General features: G+C 44.8%; 1 protein-coding gene across 6 annotated transcripts in view; it reads right to left on the bottom strand.

Moving 5' to 3' along the window:
* Window positions 1–2,073: 2,073 nt before the first annotated feature.
* Window positions 2,074–12,122, bottom strand: part of ARHGEF7 (Rho guanine nucleotide exchange factor 7) — a 132,766-nt gene continuing 122,717 nt past the window's right edge. For 3 of the 6 annotated variants that reach the window (XM_084879819.1, XM_084879821.1, XM_084879820.1), the window contains 3 exons: window positions 7,106–7,205; window positions 6,483–6,537; window positions 4,268–4,622 (listed from right to left, as the gene is read on the bottom strand). In XM_084879819.1, coding sequence (XP_084735945.1) covers window positions 4,500–4,622; window positions 6,483–6,537; window positions 7,106–7,205 — 278 coding nt within the window. In that variant the 3' untranslated portion in view covers window positions 4,268–4,499. Of the gene's footprint in view, window positions 4,623–6,482; window positions 6,538–7,105; window positions 7,206–10,866; window positions 10,982–12,122 lie in introns of all 6 variants that reach the window. The other 3 variants (XR_014794689.1, XM_084879818.1, XR_014794688.1) reach the window with 2 other exon arrangements.

A 12,122-nucleotide genomic window follows, 5' to 3' on the forward strand; every position in this document is an offset into this window, starting at 1 on the left:
TGGAGCGGCCGAGCAGATGCTGTGTCTGTGTCCAGGTGGGGCATGCACTGTGGCAGCTGAATCAGAGTGCCATCAGCATACGGGAGAGCACCCAAGGGAGCCTGCGCGGGAGGGGCACCTGAGCTGGCGAGGACGGAGCCTGCAAACTGGAAGAGGCAGCTGGGAGTCCAGGTGGTGGGAGGCACAGCATGGCGTGGTGTTGAGATGAGAGTAAACAGCGTTCATCTTAGGGAAGAGGAGAGAACACATGTCCTGCACCAGAGGCGGGTGAGGCAGCGAGGCAGGGAGTGTCATCAGGAGGGGCTCTTGGAGGGGCACCCTGGGGGCACCTGGCTGCTGGTTGGTGTGTTGCATTGGCCGTGCCACTGGGGCAAGGGGCAGGGACGCTGCACTTGGCCAACTCGAGGTTCTGCAGGATGGGGGTGTTGTACTGGCAGGACTTAAGCGGGAAGGAGATGTGAGAACAGATGAGGAAGGACTCATGAGAGCGGTTGCAGAGGGAGGAGAAATTACCCAGTCTCTCTTACTATCAACCATCCCAGTGGTTGCACCCTCTTAGGTTCCCAAACGGAACCAGTGGGGTTCCCCGCTCCTGGGAATTTCAACCGCCAGCCAACACAAACGGCAGCTCACGTTCAGGTTAATGTCTCGGCAAACTTCCGCGAGTTCACGGAGACAGTGAATCAAGTGTGGTCATTTAAGGCTGGGCTTCGCACGGGAGCTGGGACAGCCTTAGGGTGGGAGGCTGCTCACAACAGGCTTCCAGAAAGTGGCCCTGAGATCCCAAAGGATTTATCCAAGTGCAGACAGACATGGCAGCTAGGGGGCAGTGTGGGGGCTGCCCAGGGCACGAGGGCAGGGGCCTGAGAGAAAAGGAAAGGGTGCCTCCCCCTCCGCCATCAGGACCCACGGGGGCCACAGGACAAGGGGGCGCCACTCCACTCCCACCTGGGAGGCTGAAACCTGCAGAGCGCCAGGGTGACGGCCAGGACTGCCTGAAGCCGCTGTCCACTCTGACCATGGCCAGGCCCCTGAGGACAAACAGGGCTTACAGTCCACAGGAGGGGGAGCCGTGTGGTGGGGCCTCGTCTCTCCCTGTACTCGCCTGGAGTCCTGTTCCCATAACTACCCTGTTTCCCCGAAAATAAGACAGTGTCTTATATTAATTTTTTTCTCCCAAAGTTGCGCTAGGTCTTATTTTCGGAGGATGTCTTATTTCGGGGAAACACGGTAGCGACTGCATTTACACACTTCATTTCAGCTAAAAGCAGGACATTTGCTGTTGTGGGCTGTGCTGTCATCCCATGGGAAAATGCAGACGTTGTTGTGGGTTTTCTGAAATAGGAAAAGTTCTCTTGGGATCCTTTACAACCTTTATGAGTTACACATGATGAGGTTTAAATGACGACCTGGAGCAACGGTCGGCCTCGCTGTGGAAGGGCTCGCTTGTGGAAGGGCGGGTTAAGTCGGAATCGGGCCCTCGTGAATCGGTGAGTCCATCTTCCCTACTGTTACAAGCTAAATTGTGTGTCTCCCCCACAAAAAAAGATCTGTTAAAGTCCTGATCCCCAGTACCTGTGCTTATGACCTTATGTGGAAATAGGGTCTTTGCAGACAGGTCAGGATGAGGGAAGACCTTCCTACATACTCCATGGCAGTGTACATCGTGCTGTTTCCAGCCCTCTTAGCTGGCCAGGGAGGCCCTGCGTGGAGGGAGTGTCGGGAAAGGGCAAGGCTGTAATGGACAACTTTCTGCTGGTGTGCCCGTCCTGCAAGCGCCTCCCAGGAATCTTGAAAAATGCTGTCACTTGTTCAACCCCCCAACCTGGTTTACAGCACCTCCCAGGATGAGTCATTATAAATGTGACGAAGTGGAGGCTGTACCTAACAGTGTCAGTTCCATCGCCTAATCCTGTATCTTCAAATCCTCCCAAACCCTAGATTTTAAAAGGCAAACTGTTATTTTCCAGTGTCCAAAACTCACCCCCAGAATTCAACAATATAAAACAGTCAAAATAAAGTGCAAAGGTAACTTGACGCACACAAACACATTATGGAAAATGAAGTGACATGTTTGTAACGTAAGAAAAAATAATCAGTTTAATAATTACAACAGAGTAGGAGTCGTCAGCGCCAGGACAGCAGGCGGCGTCTGAGTGGTGTCCCCAGGGCTGTAAATGGGGCCTCTGCGTCCCGGAGGAAGACGTGAAGGACGGCAGGGAGTCCACCGGAGCCGGAGCGCTCCGAGGCCCGGGCCCCGGCACACGTGGACAGGCACGCTCTGCCGAGCACGGGGGGCAGAGCTTCCGGTGCCACACGTCGGTGTCGTGTGGGAATAAAAGTGCTTCACATCTCAGGATAGGAATGGCTTCGTCTCCTCATCCAAGAAAGGAGAGAGCAGAGAAGTAACCCTTAGGGTCAACAGTGCCCCTTTCTACTGTCTTCAACCCCCACACCCTCAGAAGGTTGTCACCAGGAGAGACAGTCTGTTTATAACGAGGGCAGGTTTGTAGAAGAATTGCTCTCAGATGCATTTTCTCTGCTCCCTAAAAAGTTTAGTAAAATATTGGATCCTGGGGAAGAAAGGTAATGCATTACACGGGCACCTCAACCATCACCCCGCAGGGGAAGGGTAGGGACAGGGAAAACACAAGTTCCCACTTGTCGCTTTAGTTAAGGCAGCTGCTGCAAGAGACCCGTCTGGGATGCTGGCTGCAACATCGCTCGTCACTAAGTGGTGGAGAGATCAGGTGCTGAATGTTGTTCCTGAGTTAAAATTTGCTTAAAGACAGCAAACTTCAGTACACTCAAATGTAATTGTTTTTCACTGCAACGTCTGATGCATCACCAAAAAATACTACTGTAAAAACAGGGCTTAACAAAAAATGACAGTTTTCTAGTCCTAGCACTAATGAATGCTAAGTAGAGAGAGTTGGCAATTCTAGTTGAAAAGTCAAGTGTGGACAGGTCAATGTGCGCCCCAGACACACCTGCGGAGCTTGCCGCGGGAGGTCCGGCTCCAGGACCACCCTGCAGGGAGATGGGCGGGCACAGGGACCGATCAGCAAGGGCATGGAAATAGGACCATGGACAACCAGAAAACCAACTCGTTCCAAAGATGCCCGGTCCACAGGCATCAAAGATTCAAGGGTCACTAGACCAATAAATAGGATGCAAATCATAGGTCACATCTGATGTCAAATCGTATTTGTGAGAGGTCTATAATGCAGTGCTGCTTTCTAACGATGTAATACTTGACCTGCCAAGAAGTCATCTCACTAGAACAACCTCTTTAGAAGCGGAAACGGAAAGCACAGTCCCTGTGATGGCGCCAGGACAAGCTGGGTTCCGAGGCTGCTCCGGCCGGGGCTTCTAGAGCCCTGGCCCAGGGGCTGCGGAGCCAGGTTGGGGCCGGCTTCCTCCTCCGTCTGCTCTGCAGTTTGGATACAAGGAGGGAACGGACCCACATTTACACTTTCGTGATTTAGGTGGGATTTAAGGTGGATATTGCTTATTCTTCTCTTTCCCAGTGAGCTCTGCAGTAGTGCTTGCTGCCCTGACGGTACGGCAGAGCTCAGGGTTGACACTGGCTGACACGGGAGTCCTACCCATAGCACCTCCTCACTTTGTCTTCGCCGCAGGGATGTGCAACAGCACGTTTTATTTACAGGTTCTAGTGAAGTGCTCTCTTTTGAGGACAAAACAGTGCACCTGGTCACGTTATTAAACTAACCTACATATACAAGTATGTATGATCTCTCCAAGTGCAGTGAATACTCTGGTGACCACAGGATCCACAGAAAGCAGACGTGAGGGTGCACCTGCGGCTGGATGCGGCGATGTGAGTGGGATTTCCTGGGATTCGTGGCTGAGGCCCAGACTCTCCATCAGCCAGCGCGCGGCACTCAGAGACACCCACGTCGGTGACTGCAATACTGCTTTAACAGAAGACTTTCAAATGGCATTCAAGTGTCTTTGCAGCTATAAATAAGGTTAAATTAGTTAGGCAACCAAAGGGGCAAGTGTTTTCAGGGCACTGTAGGAACTACAGCAGAGGAGGAGTCAGGCATCTACCACAAGCCACGCACCTCTGCTTTCCATGCGTGTGTGCGTGAACACTAGAACTTCTAGGTCAGGGGACCAGAAAGGTTAGTGGGAAGGAAGTTCTAGCAGGGGTATCAGATATAGCAATCAGGGATATGCATTCAAAATGGGGTATTTACAAGGAACATGTATGTATAATATTTATATAGATTCAATAAAAGGCTGAAAGACCAGGATTTGTAGTCAGTCACTGCACTTATTGCAAAATGAGGTAATTGAGATGTTAGCAGAGTAAGATTAATGCAGTTGCCCTCGGTGTCGATACCTCATGTCTGGACTCTTCAGGAACAATGTGTTTCTATTCGCCTGAACTCCAGCTTTTGTACGCACAGCCCTGCCCCAGGGTCCCAGCTGAGTCTCCTAACTGGTCTTCGAGAAAAAACCGTGGACATTCCTTAGAGGTTGGTCTCGTCCCAGGAAGGGTCATTCATGTTCTTTAGAACTTTCCTCACCAGCTTCTCCAAGTCTTTGCGGGCTCGCTGTTCTTCCTCCAGAGATTTCTTCATCTTCTTGTTATCCTGCCAACGAAGCAGATAGGACATTCGGTGTGTTTGGCCCTGGAGAGGACTTTCTTTCCCCCGGGAGGCTGGGATCTGCCCTGTGCTGTGGTCATGGGTACATTCGACATGACTGCCCCAACACCTCCATAGACCCTCGGGGCTCCTTACCGCAGTTGCTCCTGGGAGCCAAGACAAATCACAGATGGAAAAACAGTCCTAACGCCACTGACAATTTAAGTTCCGATTACTGAATGAGAGAATCTCTGTATACATACCTTAAGAAAATGGCTGAACACATAGTATATAGTACCTTAATCAATAAAGAAAAAAAATTCAAAAAAGAAAATGGCTGGAAATAAAAAGCAAAAGGATCAACTTGCCCCCCTCACCTCCTCCTTTCCCACCTGTGAAGATCTTAGAGAGTTATGCGGGGATGGAAGTAACAGCAGCTGAATGAATACAGAGTGTGTGAATAGGCACCTACTTCCGTACAGTTTGCACCTAATCACTCCTCCGCATGGAGAAGGTGCACACACACAGATGCATCCCTGGCCAAGGGGGCAGCACAAACCCGGAAGCCCCTCTGAGGAAGACAAGCATTTGGAAGCTGCCGGGATGCTGCGGGGAGGGCTGAGGCAGCTCAGGGTGTCCTGCCCCAGACCATGCTGTGCTCTGCTTCTCCTCAGCCTCCCTCTCACCACAGGCCTGTGAAGCAGCACTTAACTGCTCCCTCCTGAGACCAAAGCCATTTGTACAAATAATACGTAGGGTGACCCAAAAAAGTATACACACTTTGAATGATTACAAAATCGGTGTTCATTAAGAGAGTTCATTTTCAATATTTTAAAAAAGCTACAGAAATAAATATTTGTTGTCAATGCCGTTCTGGTCCACGCACTGCTGATAACGTGAAGCAATGGAATTGCAAAACATCAAGAATTATTTCATTCGGTATTTGTGCACCCTCAATTCGTCAACTGCTGCTAGATTTGTACTGTAAACTTTATCTTTTATGTATCCCCGTAAAAAAGTTAAGTGGATAAATTTTCTTTGTTCAAAGTTTAGTCTGGCCGAAACCGGTTTGGCTCAATGGATAGAGCGTCGGCTTGGGGACTGAAGGGTCCCGGGTTCGATTTCGGTCAAGGGCATGTACCTTGGTTGGGGGCATATCCCCAGTAGGGGTGTGCAAGAGGCAGCTGATCGATGACTCTCTCCCATCGATGTTTCTAACTCTCTATCTCTCTCCCTTCTTCTCTGTACAAAATCAATAAAATATATCTAAAAAAAAAAAAAAGTTTAGTCTTGATTCACCTATTATTTCAAATTAGTTAAACCTGAAAAAGAGTGAAAATTAAGTTATCAGCTATTAAAGTTTATATACATTTTTGGGAGTACCCTGTGTCCCCCAAAACTGTATACATACTTTGAATAATTATAAAGGCAGTATTTGTATTTCAACTGCGTTTTCAAACTTCCAGTAGCATTTTAGAACGAATTTTCTTTGTTCAAAGCTTAGTCTGGCTGGCTGAAAAGAAATATAAATTGAGCGACTGGCTGTAAAAATGTGGCAGAGAATAGCCACAGTAGGTAGTTAACTTTTAACTAGATTGAATTTTAGCTATTCTAAATGATGAGGACGTGCTTAGAGAGAAGAATGGAGAGACAGACATTGACATGAGAGAGAAACATTGATCAGTACCCCGGCTGGGGATCGAACCCACAACCTTTTGGTGCATGGGACACTCAACCAACTGAGCCACTCCAGCGGGCTCCTTTCTGCATTATTTTACTTAAGGATATCTGGCTTCATTCTCAATATAGCGTTTTCCTCTTTTCTCCATTTAAAAAAAAAGAAAAAAAGATTAAAATATAACTCACCTGTCTTAATTCTTGGACTTCATCCTTCAATGCATAGACAGTATCAACAAGACTCCTAGAACAGAAAACAGAATGAACACCTGAACAAGGACACGGGATGAAGAGGACGGAGAGAAGCAGTTCAGGACATGCCAGACGAAATAAACGGCTGCTCTACCCGCTCTCCAAACACCTAAATTCATGCACGGCTTTCCACGGGCAGTCAGAGCCTAGTCAACATGAACTCCCACCTACGAGGACAAAAAGGAGTAGTTTCCGAAGCCACACCACAACCCTCCTGGAATTCTTCTGACTCCAATGTGCCACCCTTCCCCTCCCCACACCCCCTCTCTCATGCCCCACTCCTCCACACACACACAACCCATGCCCCCACCCCTACACGCACACACACCCATGCTCCCACCCCTCCACACACACCCATGTCCCCACTCCTACACACACAACCCATGTCCCCACTCCTACACACATACACCCTCTCATGCCCCATCCCTCCATACACACACCACCATGCCCCCACCCCTGCACACACACACACACACACACACACACACACACGCCCCCCACAAACCACCCCTTCCATACACACCCACATGACTGCATTTTAATACTAGAATACATCTTACTTTTCTTCTATCACTGTCTGACCATTGCTTTTAGTTTCTTCAACTATAATTTTTTCTTCTTCTGGAAGCAAAACTTGTGGAGCAGATTCTTTACGTGAACCTATCATTAAAAAAAAAACCCAAGGTGAATACCACAGCAAAGCTAAGAACAACTTCACTATATTAACACTATCTACATATTAAGATTAAATTCCAGGGACTGGGCATTATATGAATTACTTTGTAAGTAAAACAGCGAAGGGCAACTTTACCAATTTTCTCCATCTCTTTCTACTGAACCTAATTTTTTTTTTCATGCCTCAAGCATTATAGAAAGAAAGAAAAAACAGCCTTTTTCTAATTTGTTAAGCTTCTGTTTCTAAATCTGGATTATAGATCTACTAAATCCAGAATTTTCCCGCAGGTAGTGCGTTAAAGATTCTGCCCACAGTACTCTGGGTATTTGGGAATAAATATCCAAGTCAACAAAACCTTAAGTTGTATTATCCCAGGAATCTTAGAAAGACATGTCAGACTATATAGTACATATACCCTGAGTGTTTGAAATTAAAAAAAAAAAAAAAGATAAAACACAAAAAAAAGTGACAATTAAAACATTTATCTCTACAGTGACAGTTAAAAGATATTACGGCATATGGTTTAGGAGAAGTGAAATTTATTACTTGTTTCTTTTATGAAAACTAGTCTTCGTTCCCTAGAAGTAAAGGGTTCACAATGTCAGAGAAAAGTTTATGGCAATTAACGAGCTCCCGGCACAACTGCTTGCTCAGGACAGTGTGTCTCCAGTGTGTTTGCCACAAAATAGGTACTTTAGAAAATAATTGAGAAACTCAAATATTTACTTTAAAATGTGAGGGGGGGAAAAAGAGAATCAAATCTTATTTAAGGATACAGGAAGAAAACAATATTTTCTTAAAATAGTATCAAAGGTTACATAACACTATAACATACATCATTTATATTTTTGAAAAATTATATCAGATGTAATTTGCAGAAGGATATAGTCTACCAGAGAAACAAACACCTGCAAGTGGTAATGACAAATATTTCTCCATTAAAAAATACCCTTGATGTTGACACGTGCTAATTACACAGCGGGTGGTGTAACTTGCTTGGTCTTGTTTTTCCTGGTTTGTCTTTAACTTGCCTTCCTAAAAGTGCACTGAATTATAAGAGGGCACTTATTGTACATCTCTGTATCATGGGAACGTTCAGCCCAACACCAGTGTTTTCACAGTTTGGTTTTAAAGAACAGTTTCCACCAGTATGGTAAGCTTTTACTGCTATGAATGGAACAAGATTAACAATTACTGTCAAAGCTCGATAGGAGGGCTCATAAAACATGATTCATGCCCAGAGAGTACGGCAGCATGCCACGGGGAAGGGAACTCGGGGCCTTGGCCAAGCCTCCTGGCTGCAGTCTGCACATCTGTAAAGCCTTCCAGCCCCAGTCTCACAGACTAGGAAAGGTATCAACCACAAGCCCGCTGGGAAACCATAACGCCCAGAACATAAGACTGAGGTGCTCACCTCCTCCTTTGTTATTTCAGGGGTAAGAAAATCACGCTCTATCTTATGTTACACAGCATAAGCTTCTATACATATCTTTTTTTACAGCAATAAAGGGAAAGGCCTGAGAATAACTTCAATGCTATAATCAAATGCAGTACTTAGAATTTTGTCACAAGCCTTACTTAATAAGCTGGTATATATAATAGAAGTATGTTTGTACACAGGTTCACCAAATCCCATTTTGAAGAGGCCCTTCTGCCAGTGTTTTTGTGTTCTCACCATGCTACAAATCCAGCAGTCCTTGTCACTGTCAGGCAGAGGGAGGCGTGGCTTTGCTCATCCCCTCCTTAGGCCACACACTACCCTTTCAGTGAGCTGCACAGCTGCAGGATGACTTGCCATGCGAGTGGCATGTCTTCTAGGCCTTTCTGGGTTAATAGGGAAGACTACTTGGGGAAATAGTACTGAGAAATTGCAGGGATATAAGCCAGCTCAAAAATTCTTAAGGCTGAGGAAAATCCTGTGCTTCTAATACAAATGTAAATGTTACCCATGTTTTTATATCGAAGTTAATTCATGTGCTATTTTCCTAGAAAAAGAGAAAAAGATTCAGAAAGATTCAGATATGTAGAAAACAAATTTAATTTGCGCTGTGAAGAGAAGCAAACTGATGACACAGGACAATTTAGAAGGCTCATAAATTTTCCAATGGGTATCTGCTTTGAGTCCAGACAGTTGTTGACTGTGTCAGTCAAATCAAAAAAGTTATTGGTTGTTTATCTGTCACATTCAGTTTGGTAATACAAACAGTCCTTCAAATGGATTTGAGACAAGAGGTTAAAAATGTTTTTATACAACAGCACTTGAAGGAATATTAAGTTCTGCACATAATTACTTTTACATCTTCTAGCTTCCTAGGCAACCTATTTACACTCTTTCCAGCATTAAAATGTTCAAATAACATCGAATCACAAGGGATATCCACTTTGTAAAGGGGTCAGACAGCAGTCGCTGTCCTGCAGAGCGGCTGGGACCATCTGCTCTTGCACTCACACCCCGTCGGTGGTAGTCCTCAGTAAACTCAGGCTGCTCACTTAACCACTGAGCTGCATCCCATTATTGGTAAAACAGAACAAAATTGATCACTTCTGCAAAGTTGTCCTGAGGATTAATTTAAAAATTACATTTTATAAATCTCTCTTACCAGATGAAACCATAAAGACAAAAACTTTAAATTCCAACACATAACTAAATCAGAGAAATTAACACCTGTAAGAATTGGTACAACAGTTGTACATGCATGACATGGTTCTGATTTTCAAATACACTTAAAGCACACAAGAATGCAACTATATATTATAAAAATGTTAAGTTTGAACCCTGATCAGTGTGGTTCAATTGGTTGGGTGTCCTCCTGTGCACCAAAAGGTTGCCAGTTCAAACCCCAGTCAGGGTGCATGCCCAGTTTGTGGGCCTGATCCATGGTTGGGGGCAGCCAAACTATGTTCTACTCTCACATTGATGTGCCCCTCTCTCTCTCTCTCTCTCTCCTTCCCTCCCTCCCTTCCTCCCTCCCTCCCTCCCTCCCTCCCTCTAAAAATATCTAAGAAAAAAATGTTAAGTTTGAGAATGAAACATGCCAATGTAAAAAAAAAAAAAAAAAAAAAAAATTGTCATTTATAGATCTGATGGTGAGCCAGGAGGTTTGTTAATAAAGATTACTTGTTTCCTGAATAGAAATTCATGGGAGGCTAATATTTTCCATAGTTTCAATATAACATATTTTGCTAAAATAAATGAAAAAATGTTAGTATTTCAACAAAACAATAAAGGGATATTCTCCAGCAAGGATTATAAGTAAGTTGACTATTTCTTTAAGAACAAAGATTTAGAAAGTAAACAGATTTAACAAGTTACCTCAAAGATTGCTGAGATATTTTCAGAGGTACTGCAGCATGCTTTGCCTGAACTACTTAGGTTGGAAAAACAATTTAATAGCAGAACCACCAAAAATGTTCTATTGCTTTATTTAAAATTCTCGACAAGGTCTGAGACACAGATGAACAGGTTCATGATGGTTCCATCATACTCAAGATCTGTGTTTCCCAAAACCTGTGTTTTACAGGTGATAACAGGGGTTTCTACAACACATCATCTTGAAAAATGTTGAATGCTACAGCCACTTCTTAGAGATTCACAGGGCACATATAGCATTTTTACAGTTTTCAGAAGGTTTGCAGTAAAAATACCTGTTGAAGTTTAATTCAGCATTTCCTAATTCGTCTGCGTGCTGAACACTTTTTCTTCAGCGTCAATCTTTCCGGGTAACCATCTGAAGAGTGTTCGACTAGCCTAAAATCCTGTCTATAGATACATACACACAAATGCTGGTTGGTTTTGTAGTTGTTCAATATGGGGGTGAACATAAAGAAACAATAATGTATACTTAGCACCAATCAGCATTTACCAAATTTGAGGACTCCAAACAGTTCTGCACATGCTTGGGATCCAGCCGCCAATGGCGACAAACAGGCAATGACAGTTCCACACAGCCACCAGCAGGGGTCACTCTGCACCACCACAGCTGGAGAGACAGCAGACACTGGAGCCCCTGGGGGCAACTCAGAGGTGTGATCCAGAAGCTGAAGACACACTTAGAACACTGCTTCCAAAAACATTCAGAGAACCCCAAATGGGCCTTCATTTGAGAAACACCAATTGAGCGAACAATTCCATTTTATAAACAGATGATTTGCCCAGGCAGCAAGAGTAAGACTCAAGCCCCAGGGCGGAATCATCTTGGTTGTTAGACCACTATTTTGGTGCCTGATCTGACTTGTTAGTAAACCATTTCAGTGCCTCATCTGACAACACAAATCTAGGGCATGAGCACGGTATGTGTGTGTGTACACATAAGGGAGTCGGCCTCCAACAAAAGCCAAGAAACAGTTTATTTAGAGAAAAAAAAAATCTGCCTAGCTAGCTAGCGGTCTAGTATGTTTGTAGCAAAACTCACTTCTTAAATTCTTATTTCTAATATCTGCATTTACTTATAATCAAAAGTGAAATAACTTCCAGAATGAAGCAAATATTACACTTTAGCCCGGGAAGTTCGGCTCAGTGGTTGAGCATCAACCTATGAACCAGGTCACCTTTGATTCCAGGTCAGGGCATATGCCTGGGCCGTGAGTTCCATCCCAAGTAGGGGGTGTGCAGGAGGCACCAATCAATAATTCTCATCGTTGATGTTTCTACCTCTCCCCCTTCCTCTCTAAAATCAATAAAATGATATTTTTTTAAATTACACTTTAAAAATCTACTTAATAAAATTTCTCCCAATGCCACTTTGTTATTTATGGCTATAAGAAATGTAAGGATTCTCTTTAGAGAATGATTTGCATTTATTCATTGTTTGCCCCTTGGCTTAGCCCCACTCTGGCACAGGGACTAGTTTTCCTTTCATTTTGCTTTTCCTAGTAAACTGGGCATGCACTTTAAAAAATAA

This window comes from Pipistrellus hanaki, assembly GCF_964339955.1.
Source record: "Pipistrellus hanaki genome assembly, chromosome: 3".
NCBI lineage: Eukaryota > Metazoa > Chordata > Mammalia > Chiroptera > Vespertilionidae > Pipistrellus > Pipistrellus hanaki.